Raw genomic sequence first — 18,278 nt, forward strand, 5'->3', positions numbered from 1 at the left:
TGTTATTCAGTCAAAGCACACTTCTTTGCAACAAAAACTCGTCTAACAAGATAATAATGATTTTAATTGAATCGGATCTGTCAGACAGTAAGGAGATGGACGTAGAATCGTATCACGTGTGTGTCACCACAGCAACAGTCATGTGATGTTTATCGATAACCAAATTCGCAACAAAAGCACAAGTCCCCTCTTTGACCTCAACTCGACAGCACACACACCAAATCCTTGTCGATACCTCCAAGAGGTTTCCGGCGAAGATCTCGGCAGGATGACGACCTCCTCCGACTTGATCGATTTCGACATTATCGAGGCCCAGAAGGAAAACGTCCAATCATTACCAGGTGGGAGATCAGCACGAGAGCTCGCCCGGATTTTCTCAGGCGGGAGCAATACCAGCGACAAATACGCATCGCCAACACCAAACGACACAAGGACACTGAATGATGCCATTCGTCAAGAATACGAAAGCGAATTGCAAGTGATTGCGGAATCAGACGATCCCCTCGATGTTTACGACCGCTATGTTAAATGGACCCTGAACGCGTACCCCTCCGCCCAAGCAACCCCCGAGTCCGGTCTGCTTCCACTACTCGAACGCGCCACAAAATCTTTCCTCTCATCAGCGGACTACAAGAATGACCCACGATATCTGCGATTGTGGCTACACTACATTAGATTGTTCTCTGATGCACCAAGAGAGACATTCGCATTCCTCTCCCGTCATCATATCGGTGAAGGATTGGCGCTTTTCTATGAAGAATTTGCTGCTTGGTTGGAAGGTGCGGGGCGTTGGAACCAGGCCGACGAAGTTTACAGGCTAGGTGTGGACCGGGAGGCTCGGCCAGTTGAGCGATTGTTGCGAAAATACAGCGAATTCCAGCAACGATATGAGATGCAGCCACAGGATGCTGGGCCGTCATCACCAGCTCTGCCGAAAGTCCGACCTGCGCTGGCTGCGAAAATGGACCCCTTTGCACCAGCGGATGGTCCTACGGACCCTCAGGCGGCACGCCCCTCCCCTTCAGCCGCCAGTGCGCCAAAAACGAAGTCTGGAAAGCCAAAGATGGCTATTTTCTCGGACGCCGGTGTAGCAAGTGATAGTCCACCAGCCACGAGTGGAAGGACAAAGGGATGGGAGAATATTGGATCAATGGAGGAGCGCAAGAAGGAAAACAGAGTGGAGGCAAAGCCGTGGGCCGGGGAGACTTTGAAGGCAGGGAAGAAGGCAGCGCCTACACAAAAGATGGCTATTTTCCGGGACGAGGTGAGTTGCAATTGTCAAGTTGCTTATCCCTTTTCAGACCTCCATATATTTACGATCGCAGGACTAATTACTGGCTTGAACCCATGTGCTTCGATTATATGTAGTCAAATCCAAATCAACATCAAGAAACTCAAGAAAAGAGTGCTCCCAAGCACGTTCCGGAACACCATGTAAGGGAAGCGGTAAATCCACGAACAGGTCGTCGAGAGCGTGTTTTTGTCGACTTGGAGGCAGTGTATCCTGACCGCCAGAACCCTGCCCATGAGATTAGCTTCGAGGAGCTTCGAGCTATGCAACGGGGATGGATGAGCAAAAATTGGCGGGCTCAGAAAGAGCCCCTTCAACAGATATCCGGAAACGCCGGAGGCTTTGAATCTCCAGTCTCAAAGCTCAAGGCAACCAATCCTAATGAGGATCTATCAGAGCCTGATCTCAGAGCGGGATTTGATGACCAAGACCAGGAGCAGAATGCATCTTCCGAGGGAAAACCTGGGAAGGCACGACGTTTCAAGGTCAAAGGAGAAACCCAGACCCAGACCATAAAAATGAAATTCGACTCGCCCACCAACTCCAAGGTTCGACGGAAGAGTACCAGGGAGCCGACGATGACTATGCATACCCGCGCCGCAACCGATGAGATTTACGACCTGTTCAACCAACCCTTGAAAGCGGAAGCAGAGGAGGATGTAGAGGACAGCGTATTCGGCAGCGACTATGAAGACGATGACCTCATTAGCAACGCGGATAGCACAGTTACTGGACACATGTCAGCTGCCTCGAGCGACTTTGGCAACGAGGAAACGCAAACCTTCCACAAGTCGTACGATGATACTGAATACGCAGACACCACAAGAGCCGAGAGCATCGGCGATGGTGATTGGACCGAGTTTAGTGTCAGCAAGGATATTCCTGCACATGACACTGGTGATATCACATCACAATCAGTCTACAGTGAAGGAGTAGCGGATGAGTCCAACCTAGGAACCCCGGAAAGAGATCATTTCGTTCCCCGAATGCCCGACGACTATGCTCCGCCATTTGGTACGTATAGGGACCCTGCCATTATGGCGCAGAATCGTCTGCCTTTCATGACGCCCATCGTGGAACGGACCGAATGTTCGATACCCTCGCAGACAGTTGCTCGAGAGGCATTGTACAGCGCCAAAACGCCTTCGAAGCCACGATCCCCAGCCGGCATGCCGCAGATGGGTGATCTACTTCTCTCTAGCCCAGTAGGAGCGCCAACACCATACCATGGAGACCACACCTTTACATCTGCAGCTGATGTCCCATTCAGCCCGACTGTTTTCAAAGCACTTGCCCCGAAGTCCCGTCGGCGAGGCGAGGCTGTGATCAAGGAAGCTCAGTGCAATCCAACTGACAAGGGTATACGAAACACCATTCTAAACTCTTTGGAGCCGCCTCTTGCGGCCTACGCCGGATATCATGGCCACGTCAAGGATAGTAACTACGCCTCTATGATCCAAAAGTTTGTCAAGACACATATCAGACGCTCTAAGGGTGTTAATGAGGACTTCGATACCCCTATACTGGAGTTTCCCGGGGCAGAGCGAAGCTACATTGTCCGACGTGAGCTTGGTGCCGGTGCTTATGCTCCCGTTTACCTAGCAGAGAGCGTAGACAGCCTTGACTCCTACGATTCTGACTCAGATAACGAGAACCTAACTTCTGGCAGTCGTTCGAAGACAGCCAGCCCTTATCAAACTCCTCGGTATTCATTCGAGGCTATCAAGGTTGAGAATGGACCGTCCAGTGCCTGGGAATTTTATATGATTCGGACTGCGCATGACCGGTTGCAGCACTCTGCTGATCACTCTCGGGCTGCAGAAAGCATCGTGCGGGCGCATGAACTGCACGTGCACCAGCGCGAAAGTTTCCTTGTGGAGGACTATCGAGGCCAAGGCACACTGCTTGATTTGGTCAATATACTTCGCAATGATCCCATTACCTCCAACCACCACAGTGAGGGTGGACTGGAGGAATCTCTCGCCATGTTTTTTACTGTTGAGCTCTTGCGCACCGTTGAAGGACTCCACGCGCACGGAATTCTCCACGGTGACATCAAAGCTGACAACTGCCTCGTTCGTCTCGACGACTCCAACACTGAAAGTTCTTCGGCCATCGCGATGTCCCTTCTTGACTTGAACGAGAAGCCCTCCGAGGAGCGTGATAGCGTATACTACTCACCAAGTGGGCACTATGGTTGGCGAAGCAAGGGCTTGGATCTCATTGACTTTGGCCGCAGTATTGACATGCACGCATTCCAACCTTCCGTGCAGTTTATTGCGGACTGGAAGGTTGGGACGCACGAGTGTAATGAGATTCGTGAGGCGCGCCCTTGGACCCATCAAATCGACCTTTATGGCATCGCTGGTACGATTCACGTCTTGCTCTTTGGCAAGCATATCGAGTCCATGCCTGCCCGCACCAGTACTGGTGACGCCTCTGCCACTCACACCTACCGTATTCGCGAGTCATTAAAGCGATACTGGGACCGTGAATTGTGGGCTGAGGTGTTTGATCTACTTCTTAACCCTGGTGCTGAGCGGTGGGCGCGTATGGAACGTGAAGGCGGCAATGATGCCACTTCATCGCCTATTCTGCCTGCACTCCAGTCTATGCGCCATGTGCGTCGCAACATGGAAGACTGGCTCGTTGCAAATGCGGAAAAGAAGGGACTTGCCCTGCAGCTCCGCAAGATCGAGGCGTTATTAGCTGAGCGGAAGAAGAAGCTTGAACGATCTTGATCACCCCCTTGTTACCTTTTTATTCCTTTTGTTTTTGTTTGTCTCCCAACCACCTGTTTACAATTATACCCCTACTAGTATGTTTTTTGAATGCGCCTGGTCCGTGGTGTGTGTGAGATTTATTACCTGTTCATATTTTGTCAGGGTATCTTAATTTGTTTCGTATCAATTGTCACAGAATTGAGATTAATTGACTTTGATATTCTTCTATTTGCGGATCCTGATCCCTGTACACTGTCGTGCTCCATGGCTCCTGATGTAGGTACCCTAGAGCCGCGTTCTTTGTCTCAGTCTCGTACAAGGTTCCACGACTCGGCTAGGTCGAGGCATCTGGGCCACGGGCCATGGCAGGTGGATCGTGCGACTGACCCGTTCCCAGTGGGTCATGACGATTAGCGTTGTTGGACCTGAATTGTGTCCCGAAGGAACCTTGGAAGCTCTCGATATAGGACTAGCGTGTATGGTATTGTGTTCCGTGGCTGTAATCTTGGTAATAAAACATCGCGACGCGACGCGTCAGTGGAGAAACGCGTGCCTCGTGCCTTTTTCTTCCCCAATGAGGTTATATTGAAAGATGTTCCGGCCCCACGCTCAGTGTCCACGGGCACTCTACACCGCACAATGAGATGAAGATTTTTTTTTGGGAAAATTCCCCCATTTGCCTTGTGGGCTTGTGGGCTTGTTCCTGGTTTCGAAACTATTTATGGATGAAAACATCTGATACTCCCTGGAAAACAACGCCGTTTTCGAGGGCTGGGAAGTCAGGAGGCACAGCAAAAGCATAGGAAGATTCTGCAATGGACATCACCAGATTACCACGCAGCGTGCCCGTTCTCCGGCAGATCCTGTAGCCCTTGCAGATGGTTCACGGGACTTGGGCTCACGAACTGAAGGAGTACTCCGTATGTACTCCGTTGTGGGAGAAAGTGGACTCTCGGATAAGCACGATCGACTGTACATTTATCATTAAATGGGTTAGCTTGGAGATTTTAGTCCAATTGGAGGACCACTACACTCCCAGCCCCCCATTTCCTTCTATACACAATACTGATCAGTGTATGTACGATTCAAAAAATTACCCTGACTCGAGTACGCAGCGTGCATCAAGTAAGGTCCAACCTGCAGCCTCCGGATGGGAAAGACTCGAGAAAATCTAAACAAATATGCCCCCCAACGACATTCCGTAGAGTCATGAAGTCTGTTCTTTTTTTTTCTCTCTGAGATTACAGGTTTTTTTAGTCGCGAGTAGCGCAAGATTGTAGAATTTCGCGGTGGGCCTGCAGGTCAAGGTCTAAGTACAGAGTACCTGAGTTAGGTATTGATTCACGCCTATACGCCAAAGTACAGGGTACTCGATCCCCCCCCCGGCGCCTCACTCCAGCGCCCAACCACAACTCCTCTCCCTCACTCGCTCTCTCTTCTCCTCTTCACCTCTTGACCACCCACCCCTTCCCTACTGTTTCCTTTCCCCAAATTTGCCTGCGATTTGAATCGCAGCTGCGCTTGCTTTTGTTCTCCCGGCGTTTCAGGGGATGACGAAATACTTCATTTCCTAAACTCGTGGGGATGGAGCCGCAGTGATCTGGTGATCCCGATTTCCAGTTGGCGCATTCCGCAACATCACACACCCCGACACTCTCGATTTCCTTTGAACCGCCTTTCAGTCTTCGCCTTCGCTCAACCTTTTTCCTTTTTCTCATTTTCCTCACGATTCACGATAACATTTACCACGACTTACGCGCGCTTCTTCAACCCGAAGCCCGCGAACTTCCAAGCTGCAACTTGATCTCTCCCTTCTAGAACGCGTCGAAGACTCCCCTCCTCCTACATTCCTGAATTGAACCCCACAATATTCGCGAGCTGCACCACGAGTCATCGATCATCATGTCTCAACGTCAGCTCTCGCGGACGTTGCCGAAGAACTTCACTTTCCCATCTCTGAGCGCGGATGAACCCAAGACCCCCGAACGCCCATCGACCCACATCGACGTTCCGCCTCCACCGCGTCATTCTTTCTCCAGTTGCCGTCTCCCTCGCGTTCGAGTCCGCTCCGGTACTGATGTCTGCGCGCGTATGGACCTGGATCTTTTTCGGTTCCAGGGTCTCCACGATCTTCCCCTGCCCTCGATCGAAGTGGGTCAGTCAAACGCGCCGCTCGAGTTGTCCCCTGCGGCGCAACCCGGAAATGATGAACGCTACCTAGCTCCACCGCGCCAGAGAATGGTCTTCAAGACCCCTCCCGCTCAGATTCGGGGGACTTCATTTGAGTCAGGCGACGAGGCACAGGCGTGGCCCTCATGGGACCAGACTCCTATGCCACACAACTTTGAACGCCCGGGCTCAGCATGTTCAGATATGTCCGATTCATCTGTCGAGTCCATCGAAACTTTTGCATCGCGTGCATCTGTAGGAGGAAGCTGTTCCAGTGTTGAAAGTGATATCTTTGACTCTTACTTCCCTCTCGAATTTACCAAGGAGACTCAGATGTCGTCTCCCAGTTTGCCCAAGAAAAAAGTCCAGCGAACGCAGGTCAAAGAAAAAATCTTCTCTCGTGAGATGGACAATCATCTGTGGAACACTTATCAGATGTATCTGCAAGACCCTACCATGACTCCATTCAAGATGACCCCAGGCAGCATTCCACCCTTGGGAGTTACCTCACGCGTGGCACGGAGAGCGAGAAAGACCTGGGAGAACAAGAAGCTCCGCATGGGTCAGTCCCTGTTCCTCAAGGCCTCAGACCGCAGCGGCAGCTCGACCCCGAAGGCTATTGATGACAGCAAAACACCATGGCCCAAGTCTGATTCGAAGACACGTCACCGCCTGAAGATGCTGTGTCGCCGCAAGTTCTCAATCATGCCTCATTATCAGCGCATGATGCAGTCTTGCAGCCCAGAGCCTGCACCAGATATGGGTAATGGCGCCTACCAACCTGATAATTCTACTGCCTACGGCACCCGCGACCTCGGTGTCTCTCTTGTCACCTCGTACGACCCGACTCCGTTGACTCAACTTGCCGAAGCACCTGTTCCTGAATCGAAGACCGAGTGGTTCAACAACCCTGTGCAAAACAATGTTGAAACTCATGTCGTCCAGCCCTCTAACAATCATCTCAATGTCGAACACTGCAATATCCCGCGCCTAGGATCGCCGTTTGTGTACAGTACATGGGGCCCTGGAAACTCGGGCTCTGCAGTTGAAAGTGTGCCTATCTCTGCTCGACGCGAGACCATGCCCGCTCCGACTCGGGCTCGGCGTAACACTCACTTTGACATGACTCCTCGGGAGCAAGATGATGTGTTCTCCCCCAAGGCGCGTATTGACCGAGACCCCTCCGACGAAGAAGTCCATCAACGTCTGAACACTTACCTCCGAGATAACAAAGTCCAAGACATTGGTCATGGTCGGGTCCGCATCCGCAGCCGCGGTGCTACAACTGGTGCTGCCGACCGTTCTCGGGATGTCAGCCAGCTCTTCTCACCCCCTTCATCCCTCAATTCTTCCCAGATTGAGCCCGAAGAAAATACTCCCATCACCAAGCCTCCTGTCAACCCATTGTTGAATCTTGGTGGTGAGCATATCAAACGCCTGGGCTCACCTTTCAAGGTGGAAGGTCAGTTCAAGCGACGTACGACCCCTGGACGATTCATTAGGCACGCGCCTTCGCTGTCCGATCCATTCTCGAGCGGTGGTATTTCGACTTATCCCAGCTCTATGAATCCTTCTCCCATGCAGGGACTGGACAAGCCTCAAGGACCTCCTCCCCCTCTACAAAATCCCTTTGAGGAAGGCCTTTCGGATGCTGAGCGAATTCGCCGGCAAATCCTGAGCATGCCTTTCATGCGCAATTAAATGCGCATTTCCGCTGTCCAATTTTGCAATTTCCGTTCCCATTGTGGCGTCGATTCCTTTGCGAGATCTTTTCACTTTGCATGATGACCTGAACGAGATGAAAGGGGGTTACGTGCCGCCCCCTCTTTGCAGCCTTTTTACTATTATGACAGCCACGGCCTTTGATGATTGTAACGATATTTGAGCTGGAGTCTCGGAACTTTTCTGTTTGACTTCGCCAATCCCTGAAATTTGCAACACATGATCCCGACTCCGAAGAGAAAATTGTGATGGGCCCTTTCCTCCTGGTACGGTAGTTGATTCGTCTCCACCGCGTTGATGCCATTCTCAACAACGTTTTGGTATTTCCGCCGAGATGAATACTCGGTGAAATATCTGGACACCTGTGTCTGTTTTCTTCGACACTCTTTGTTTCCACTAGTGCAGCGGAGACTCTCGACTCCTACCAGGACATACATTCATTATCACCCTTACACTCATTGCATCTTGGAAGTGAAGAAGGCTCACCGCTAGAACCGCCTTACCTTCCATGATAGCAAGTTCACTCCCTATCGCTATGCGACAAATTTATTTCCTTTTCCTGTCAGATTGCTCGATCCACTAGACGTGGTTTCGGCAATGAAAAACAACAAAACCAAAAACATTTGAAAATTGGACCCGAAAACCCGAACACTTTACATTCAAACACTACTCGCTACGGCGCGATTCATTCTCTACATATTTCTTTTCTTTTTACCTGTCTTGTCCAGTCGTCACCTTGTCTTATGGATGTCTCATGTCCCACATACCTGAACCAAGGCCACTGACAAGACTTGAACTCCTCCTCTCCATTTTCTCTTCGGCTTACCCTCGCCCATCACCGATGGGCTCAAAAATGATTTTCCAAACCAATGTTACGCCTCCCAAAAGAAGAATGTGCACGACGATACATATGCAACCCACATAGACGAACCGAAATGAAACGACGCACATGAAATGCAGTTGGCCAACGACATTGCGAGACGCAAGCGAGGCGTTTGGTTCTCTTCTTCTGTCTTTGCCAGCGTACCTTTTTTCCAATTTTTCTGCTTTATCACATTATCATTCTTCTCCATTTGATTTGATTTCATTCCATTCCTCTCGATAATACGATCTGTTCTGATTTGTACTGTTCTTTGCTTTGCATATTCCGATCGATTCGATCCGCTTTCATCGACTGTGATACCGCTCGTGATTCCCAGGCTTGTTAATGATGTGTCCGAGATGGAATGGGGAATCTTTGCGAGTTTGCTTATGGCTGCCTTCCTTTTCGATTTCGAGACCAGAACTTTACTACAGATTTGAACACTCCAGTGCCGGTGTCTTTTGTTTCTTGCGCATTTTGCTTTTGCAATTGCGCTCTGGGCGTCATCGGCGAGTGTTATTTAGCTTCCTTTCTTTTGATGATCGATCTGTATTAGGATCGATCGAAAAATCAACTTATTATTCTTCAAACTTCTTTCCGTATTGCTCTGTTCAGTTTCTTATTCATGACTTGTGATTTGCCTACTATTCTAAGGCGACCTATCTAGGTTGGGGGCATTACTTGGCTCTGTTGTCACCTTCAAATGTCACAATTAGCGTATGATTGTATTACGGTCTTTCTTTCACGTTGGCCATCCTTGGTTACAGTGCTTTATAACTGTGCTTAAAACTTCATCGCCGAGACTTGTCCTCGTAGTTATAAGGTTGACCCCAATACTTCCATAGAGACCATAACTCTCATAAGTATGAATGTTTTCAGCTGTCTGGTATGAGGTCTTCTCACTTGATAGCCTTAATTCCTTCGCCGCCTTTGTAGATGGAATGTTTTTTTGATCCAGGCCTTCTCTGGTGCACCATTCAGGGAGGCATACAATGAGTCCCGAGACAAGCAGTGTTACTATGTCATTCGCTTTCCTCCGCCATCAATGTCTTTGGTGCGCCTTGTTCGTTGCAGGGATCTCCTTGGTTCTCTATTGGCACCATCCACCCATGACTGAACCTCGCCATCGCCACATCCTAGATTCTCCTGTCTCAAAAAGCCTTGACCGAATTATCAACGGTATTACTATTCATGGAGGTATGGTCCTGGACTCACATTTATTCACTATGCTCGGTAGAACAGCGGACTTCGTTATTTTCTGGCTAACAGAAATTTCTTGCTTAGCCTGCTTGCTATGTCGGATTACTATTGCTAGATACCATTTACCAATACGAGCTGGCCAACTGCTTTATTGGCTAGCTCTTGCCTTGTTGTACCATCAACGATCTCATCCATCTATTCGGCCATGCCTCAGTGATTTGTTTACTGACCATGTGTTTCTCTCGCCAGTGCCTGAGACTTTCTATCCACCTCTATTTCCATCTGGATTGATCTGCATCTATCCGAGACTCGGTATATCTGGTAAATGAAAACACCATCTCGTATGGCAATACCCACGTCATGAAACGACTTCCCGATAAGGTGGGGAATGGCCCCGAAACACCTTCCAGATGAGGCTGGACGTCTCGCCTAACAGTCATTCTGAACCTGGCAATACGAATCCACTTCGATCTTTCTGGACAGCGTTGGCTCAACTCCTACTGGATCTCGGAATAGCGGGTACGTAGTCATTCAAGTGGATCTGTGCAATCTATCGTTGGAAAAAATCCGGTTCCAGATCGTCAATCTTCGGGTCCCCGGGACAGACCTTGACATAAACCCAATGCCGACCATTATTCGCATGCGCATTCATATGCTGAGCTATAGCATTGAATTATAGATCACCAGACTTGAAAATGGGGTTTTAAGGCCTGCATCGGGTCTTGCCAGCTGTCTATACGGGATACGTGCGGGGTGATCGGCACTAGCCATTGGGGCTTGGTCTTACTCACACCGACATTGTAGTAAATTGTCTCGTAAATAGGCAATCACAATCTGACGCTGAGGGCTTACATAGATCTCTGTCTCGAAATTGAGTCCAGATCGGTCCCGAACGTAGCTTGTAGAACCTATTGATTAGCTGAGTCTCATCAAGAACTGATGTAATCCTGCAGGCGACCAACGAATAGGAAGCCAGGATAGAAATAGAACCGCCCACATTGTCACAGTAAGGTAAAGCTTATTCAGCGATTTCGGCAGGGAAACTATCAGTAAGGGAAGATGCCAGTGTACACATGACGTTCCATTTACCGGGGGCCCCGAACCCCCGCTCCTAGTCACTGTTGTGCTTACAATGTATTCTTTTGTCCCGTGAACACATCATGTGCCAGAATATCAAAGAAGGCATTGTAGCACCAGAAACGGGCGCAGTGTGTGAGACATGCCTAAGATTCAAAGTACTTACAGTCCTGTAGTCAGATCATGGCATGTTGGCTACGTAGAGCCCCGCATTCTACCCAATCATAACATCACCGCCAAGCTGGACCCTTAGGAGGCGAATATCTATGTTTCACCGCGCCTTCCAGTGAAGTACTTAAAGCGTTGTTTTTCCTGGTATTCTGACTTTGTTATCCATCTACACACATCTACACAAGTCTAGCTTTATCAATACACCACACCCTCCACTACACACTCGAAGTCGTCTCTCTTCCAACAAAATGCATTTCACCACTCTTGTTGCCTCTGTTACTGCTCTCGCGATGAGCGTCTCTGCTGTTCCCTCTCCGGCTACTCCGGCAAATACTCGCTATGTTCAACTTCGCCTTTATGGTGAACCTGGATGCTCAGCACAGAATCTTGGGGAACTCGGTGTTTACGGCGACTATGTGAATAGCTGTCAAAGCTTTGGTGATAATGAGGTTGAGTCTGTGAGCTTTGAGTATGCTATCAATAACTGCACTGGTATGTTTCTTCACCCTGTTACTGGCTTTTATCATAATGCTGATTCAAAACAGTGTCTGTTTACACTGGTGATTCTTGCGATGCTGGTGGACAGGCTGTTGCGCTGAACACCTGTCTAAGTGGAGACGAAGAGTTCCACAGCTACGAGGTTTTTTGCAGTTCTCTTTGAGGGATCATACAAAGCTGAGGCATTTCCCCCTTAATTTGCATCGTGATTGACTTTGGAGGATTGGAAGACATTGATGTTAATATGGGTTACGATCATGTGTCATACGAATTGAGAATACATAATAGAATGCATATGAAATTACGAGCGTTATTCTGTGCCGGCAGAGTCCAACAAATATCGATACATTAAGTTTCAAGGTTGTAACCTTTCGCCTGATTTAGAACCCAGTGATATAACGATGCTCAGTCGTCTCCTCCAAGACCTCCAACATCATCCCAACCTCAATAGCACCCTCATTCCTCGGTGCACTCAGCATTCCGAAACAAGGCTTGTACTTAATTCCTTCATCGACCCGGCGGTACGAGACAAGAGTATCCCACGGTTGCTTTTTATGCTTATTCGCTGATTCAGGATCCACATTCGGGACCTGACATCTCGCGCAACGCGCCACGATATCAAGAACCAGGGGGGCCTGCGTTACCTTCTTGTCGGAATTAGGGCCATTTCCAGCTCTGATCCGAACCAGTTTCCAGGAATCTTCGCTCCACGCTGTTTCTCCCCGGACAACGATATTCGGTCGGAACCGTTCGACGGTAATGGGATCCACGCCCTTGAGAGTGAGACGCGTGTTCAATTCAGCGAGAGAGGCCTCTGATGCGATGAGGATGGGGAAGACATCGGGGAAGCCGGTTGTCTGTACACGGCCCAGTAGTTTGGGCGCGCCGTTGCCTTTCAGAACGCGGGGTGTTGGGCCTTTATAAACTAGTGCAACTGGGCGGCCCATGAATGCTGAGAAGGGAGCATTGATCTCGTCATTGTAGATATAGCCATCTGTGTCATTGTCCCAGATTTTGACGGGGGCAATGGTAGTGTGTTTCTGTAGCCATTCTTGGGTGGGGTGGGCTGGAATGCGGATTGTTTTGGTAGTATCAGAAGCTGTATCAGGTTGATGCGTCGATGCTGGAGTTGATGAAGCTGAACTTGGAATTGTCACGACTAAATTCTCGCCATCTGCGCTGAGCCCTGTGCCGATGCGGGTCATGTTTGGGATTTGGCGGATGGTCAGGAATTCGTTTGTTGAGGCGTCGACGAGCATCCAGCGCCGGTCGAGATCAAGGCCGTGCTCTTTGAGGGTAGTTTGATGCACCTCAAAGCCCCGACAGGACTTGATTGGATACATACGCAGCGATATAATCTCACTGGATTGCTTGGGACGCCTACTCCAGAGGCGTAGGTGCGGCAGCAAACTTGCTGACGGTGATGACTTATGGGTCCATCTCTTCAGCTGGGGAAAGAGTAGAACTGGAAGTAAAAGTACGAGTCCTAGGATAAGGACAGATGTTGCAGGTATTGTCTCCATCATAATATTCATGGTTAAATTCTTGACCTAAACACAAGGTCGAGTCTTAAATGCTGTGAAGACTCATAGTTAAAGATAGGGTTCTAGTTCTGTCGGAATTGATAAGCCCTTTTCTGCCGCGTTGTGCCGCCTGCGATTTCAGCTCAATATGACGACATGTTCATATCCCAAGAGCGTGAGGTTGATTGAGTGACCAGCTCAAGGAAGCCACACATGGGCCAATCCCGAAAATCTTCGTGGTCTTATATATTTCAGCTCAAGTTCCATAAATCTATCTTACCATCTCTGAGTGTGGGTGTTAGATGTTCATGGTTCCCCATATTGTCTAATAGACTTTGGTCAGCATTTCCTTCTAGGGACATGCTTGATGGCATGTGAAAGTAAGAGCGTGCGGCCTTGGATATTGGAGTCACCGATTAAGTATTGTCTTTTCATATCGGTATAAGAAGACAAAAAGAAAAAAGGGTTGAAGACTCGGTGTGATGGGGCAAGGGGGAGTAGTAATGCCAAGTCATCGAACCCTTGCTCGTGCATGCAATAGCCACATCTCGGGGGTCCGAGTGTCCATTGTCTTCCAAGCTTTACCAGTAGCTCTGGTTTCGGTGATTTCTCATGCTTCTAATTTGTGATGAGAAGTGTTTTTGTTCTGAGCTATGACTACGTCAATATATGTCTTCTCTCTAAGAAATGGAAATTCATTTGATCCAGGTGCATGAGCATATATGATGTTGAATATCATTACATTAAACTCGAGGATATATCAATAACAAGAAAAGCCAGATATAAACACCATGCGTGAAAATGCGAATACCTAGGTAAGTAACAGCAGGTATGCAGTCCTTCTCATGCACAATGCTTCTCATCGATCCAACAAGTCACCATAGCCTTAATCAAAGCCAAGGTAATTTCTCGCCCACGCTCGACGTCAGCATCCTCCGCTGCACCGGGGACATGCAAAAACAAGACATTGCGGTCTTGGCCCTGCTGCGTAGCCAGGGCCATGCTAGTATAGAAAATAAAGTCACAGAGATAATGACCAGCATCATGGGAAATCCGGAGATCCAGACCCGCCGACGCATTGGCCTTCCACGTCTCTAAGAAGTGACCTTCTGGTGGGTAGGGGCCACTCTTGGGTCCCTTGTGGGACCGTTGGTCTTTCTGTTCTTTAGTGGCAACGAACGCCTTCCCTGGACAGAGTATCGGTGGAAGTCCTAGCTCCTTCCACCTCTTCTCTCCGTCCTCATAGCCTGAGCGGCCATCGATATCAGTGATATTGTAGTCATCCCGGTGGGCCAAATGCTCCACCGAGTAATACAATCTTGGCGAGGCGATACCTATATGAATCACTAGGTCTGGTCGACGGCCCTGATTGGCTGTTGCGAAATCGTTTAAGATTACGGGTAAAGATTCACGAACAGACGAATAGGCAACAGGGATCGGGTCCGGGTGGACATGCAGAATGATACGGCGGTCCGTGGGGCCTGGGCCTGGGAAGGTAAAAGAGCCAGGAAGCGATTTGGCGATCAGGGAGGAAGCATTGACAAGGTTGGTTTTGAAGGGCTAGTTACACAGTGAGGTCTTAGATCGGACTCGGAAACGCTTTGGATCCGGGCGCAGATCACTTACGCCAAAGCCCGTTATCAGTACGGAGATGTCGGGTGCGGTTGCAAGCGAAGGTTCAGTGGAGTGGTTAGATGCGGGGCCATAGTCACCCATGATGAGAAGTCAGAAGTTTCAGGGTCAGAGTTATATAAAAGAGGCAAATGAAGTTGGAGAGATCAGAGGAAAGTGAAATGCGGGGGTTGATTATGTATACATTCTTGCCATCTCTCACCGCTGATTGGCCTCTTCTATTGCTCCTTAACTTCATAATTCATTACTATACCGATAATACACTATATGGTTACAGCTTGTCCTCATGTTCCACAGGCGTGAAAACTTTTCGATTCTAATTCATCCATGTTGATTGGCCTCGAGTCATCCAAGCACGGATCCAAACTTGACGCGACGTATCCTCCAACTACCCTTTCGGGCAAGGATCGGTTCTCGTTTTCGTATTTCCTTACCCTCGACTAAAAAGCAATCATGATGCTGCCTCTCGGAGTGGTCAAGCCCCTGAGCTCTGCAAAACTCTAAGCTTTCCCCTGACTCTCGGCCCAAGCCATATCCGAGTGACTGGGGTAGGACTCCACTTCGGAATGTTTGGGTGGAACCTGAGCATTCTACAAATGACTCCGTCTAACTGGCGGAGCCTCGAAGAAGGTTTGCCTTGGTTTGTTTTATAAACTCTTCAGGCCCAGAAGTTGCAGGTTTTTGACCGGCATCATTGCTTTTTTCATCCCCCCCCCTACCCTCATCGAAGCTATGGCGCTTGTGACCGAGTTATTGAGCACTCCTTATATTGTTCAGAGTATCTGTATTGCGCTCCTGGTGGTGTTTATTTCCAGTGTATGGGATGATGTCTCTGATGAGATTCCCTATGCTCGATTTCCTCTGGTTGGGAAAAGCTGGTGGGATCTTTCCAACAAGAAGGCCAAGTCTAGATTCAGTCAATCAGCGCGGGCTTTGATTGCGGAGGGCTTTACCAAGGTAGGAAGATTCTCGTGCTCCGAATCCAGAATGCTGATCAAGAGAAGGGCCGCGATATATTCCAGGTCATGGCTCCAACCAGGCCATTGATTGTCTTGCATCCAAAGTATATCGATGAAATCAAGAGTCATCCCCACCTAGACTTTGATGGTGCTACTCAAAAAGTAAGAGTAGCCTTCACAACTCTGGAGTCTTGAAGACTAATAAAAATTCAGCACTTCTTCTCGGGTCGTATCGCCGGCTTCGAACCCTTCCATGCGAATGGAGCATCTAGGGTCCTCTTGGATTCGGTGCGAATCAAGCTAACTCAAGCCCTTGGTATGTGAGTCCAACCCCTAGCGAGGACTGCTCTAATCGGCTTACAGGTGGCCTGACAATACCGCTCTCCAAAGAGACTGCTGTGACTGTGAAAGACGCTTTTCCCCCATCGGATGGTATGGCATGATGCGAAAGTACTACTAGACGTTCAGTGCTGACTACGTTTTCCAATCCAGGATGGAAGCCGTACAACTTTTCCCGCAAAGTGCCTTATATGGTAGCCCGTATCTCCACATTGGCTTTCCTCGGTCAGAAAGCCTGCCGCAATGAGGACTGGATCAACGTCGCCGTTCATTACACGATCGACTCCTTCAACGGGGCCCGCGAGCTACGGCTGTGGCCGTCCATCTTACGACCGGTAGTGCACTACTTCCTACCATCCATCCAAAAGGTTCGCTACCATCTTGGTGTAGCCCGGGCCATTGTGAAACAAGAGATTGAGGAGCGCAACATGATCCGCGATAGCGGATTGCCACCGGATGATCCACCTCAGGCCCAGGTCGATGCCCTCGACTGGTTTGAGGAACTATCTAAGGCATACAACATGCCTTTTGATATGACACGTGGGCAAGTTGCGCTGTCCTTGGCTGCTATCCATACGACCTCGAATCTTCTCACAAACATCATGTACGACCTCGCAGCGTACCCGGAATACCTCCTGCCTCTCCGCGACGAGATTATTGCCGTCATCGCTGAGGATGGTGAGCTCAAGAAGACTAGTTTGTTGAAACTGAAGTTGATGGACAGTGTGATGAAGGAGTCGCAGCGCACACACCCAATTAGTATGAGTAAGTCGTGTATATTTCAATTACTCAGAATTCAGTTAACGTAATACCTTGCAGCGTCCCTAAATCGCCTGGCCCTGAAAGCAGTCCCTCTATCAGACGGTACAATCATCCCTAAAGGTGCCATGATTGCTGTCTCCGCCCACATCAACCAAGACGAAACCATCTATCCGAGCCCCGAGAAATATGACGGCTACCGCTTTCTCAAGAAGCGCCAAGAACCAGGTCACGAGCACAAGCACCAATTCGTGACAACTACCCGTGAAAGCTATGGCTTCGGTCACGGTATCCACGCTTGTCCGGGCCGCTTTTTTGCGGCTAACGAGTCCAAGATCTTGCTAATTCATTTATTGCTTAAGTATGACTGGAAATTGAAAGATGAAAGCGGGCGGCCGAAGAGCTTTGAGATGGGCAGCGAGATTGTTACTGATCCGACTGTCGAGTTGCTTGTCCGATCTAGGGACCCCGGCCTTGATCTTTCTGCCCTTGGAGAGGTATCTGCATAGCATTTCGGTACTCTTTATATTTCGAGACTTGCTTCCAAGGCTTTTTTGCATTTCTTGCTAGTTTGATCTTTGCGAAGCAGCAATTGTATAGCCTCGAGACTCTGGTATCTCATTCGGTCGTCTGAACTGAAACAATGGTCTTAGTAGATCATTCTATTCTAGGGTATCAATTTCAACAAGCCTTGATGATCATGACTCCTTCTCCTGGAATACATGCAAAATTGATTTAATGGATAATGGCCAGGTCTCGAGTGTCGTAGTATAAAGTTTCCAATGTCGATCATGCCCAGAACGTATCCGTATTCGTCGTATTTGCCTTGCCCTACTGTAGCTCTAGTCAAACTAGTGGACCCACTGCCCCTCATATACAGCATCCCCATCCCGACGACCATGCACTGGCTAGCACCTTTTATCCCCAAGAAAGGTGGGTTCGCGTACACATATTTAGCAACAATGGCGATCTTTCGTTTGTTAAATCTAGAATATCACTACGCACACCAGAATTCCGGCCGTGCTTGAGCAGTAAACAACAATTGACAAGTCAGTTACTGTCTTTAGGCGAGGTAGCTAATGCCTTTTTACCTTCTGTGGCTAGATGTTGTGTTTTGTTTGAATAATTAATTGACTTTGTCCTTATCCATCACTCTTCAGTTTACAAGGCTTTTATCGGTAACATATCGGTGAATATCTCCCATTGTTTCTAACTTGCAGTTGCTCTTCGCGTTGCAGGCTCCACTGCGAGGTAGATTCAGAGGTGCCAACGCAGCCCGCAAGTTCCTATTTTAGGTTCAAATGGTAACGACTACTCATTCTGGACCGGAGGTCCCCCTGGAAAATGGAGGCT

General features: G+C 49.1%; 6 protein-coding genes across 6 annotated transcripts; 4 read left to right on the forward strand and 2 right to left on the reverse strand.

Moving 5' to 3' along the window:
• Positions 1 to 268: 268 nt before the first annotated feature.
• On the forward strand, positions 269 to 4,032 carry N7503_001714 (putative checkpoint protein kinase (SldA); the record flags this gene model as incomplete). Its single annotated transcript, XM_057061261.1, has 2 exons — positions 269 to 1,264; positions 1,369 to 4,032. The coding sequence occupies 2 exons, from the start codon at positions 269 to 271 to the stop codon at positions 4,030 to 4,032; spliced, it is 3,660 nt and encodes a 1,219-aa protein (XP_056925223.1).
• A 1,884-nt stretch (positions 4,033 to 5,916) lies between these two features.
• N7503_001715 (uncharacterized protein) lies at positions 5,917 to 7,884 on the forward strand (the record flags this gene model as incomplete). The annotated part of the gene is made up of 1 exon (XM_057061262.1): positions 5,917 to 7,884. The coding sequence occupies one exon, from the start codon at positions 5,917 to 5,919 to the stop codon at positions 7,882 to 7,884; it is 1,968 nt and encodes a 655-aa protein (XP_056925224.1).
• Positions 7,885 to 11,413: 3,529 nt separating this feature from the next.
• N7503_001716 (uncharacterized protein) lies at positions 11,414 to 11,876 on the forward strand (the record flags this gene model as incomplete). Its single annotated transcript, XM_057061263.1, has 2 exons — positions 11,414 to 11,707; positions 11,761 to 11,876. The coding sequence occupies exons 1-2, from the start codon at positions 11,464 to 11,466 to the stop codon at positions 11,874 to 11,876; spliced, it is 360 nt and encodes a 119-aa protein (XP_056925225.1). The 5' UTR covers positions 11,414 to 11,463.
• A 217-nt stretch (positions 11,877 to 12,093) lies between these two features.
• Positions 12,094 to 13,248, reverse strand: N7503_001717 (MOSC domain-containing protein; the record flags this gene model as incomplete). Its single annotated transcript, XM_057061264.1, has 1 exon — positions 12,094 to 13,248. The coding sequence occupies one exon, from the start codon at positions 13,246 to 13,248 to the stop codon at positions 12,094 to 12,096; it is 1,155 nt and encodes a 384-aa protein (XP_056925226.1).
• An 831-nt stretch (positions 13,249 to 14,079) lies between these two features.
• On the reverse strand, positions 14,080 to 14,952 carry N7503_001718 (putative pyroglutamyl peptidase type I; the record flags this gene model as incomplete). Its single annotated transcript, XM_057061265.1, has 2 exons — positions 14,080 to 14,796; positions 14,863 to 14,952. The coding sequence occupies 2 exons, from the start codon at positions 14,950 to 14,952 to the stop codon at positions 14,080 to 14,082; spliced, it is 807 nt and encodes a 268-aa protein (XP_056925227.1).
• A 648-nt stretch (positions 14,953 to 15,600) lies between these two features.
• N7503_001719 (cytochrome P450) lies at positions 15,601 to 17,434 on the forward strand (the record flags this gene model as incomplete). The annotated part of the gene is made up of 6 exons (XM_057061266.1): positions 15,601 to 15,825; positions 15,873 to 15,989; positions 16,041 to 16,143; positions 16,191 to 16,259; positions 16,320 to 16,931; positions 16,986 to 17,434. The coding sequence occupies 6 exons, from the start codon at positions 15,601 to 15,603 to the stop codon at positions 17,432 to 17,434; spliced, it is 1,575 nt and encodes a 524-aa protein (XP_056925228.1).
• Positions 17,435 to 18,278: the final 844 nt, after the last annotated feature.

The sequence above is a fragment of the Penicillium pulvis genome (genome assembly GCF_028828015.1).
Source record: "Penicillium pulvis strain IBT 33274 chromosome Unknown contig_12_segment0_segment0, whole genome shotgun sequence".
Taxonomy (NCBI): Eukaryota; Fungi; Ascomycota; class Eurotiomycetes; order Eurotiales; family Aspergillaceae; genus Penicillium; species Penicillium pulvis.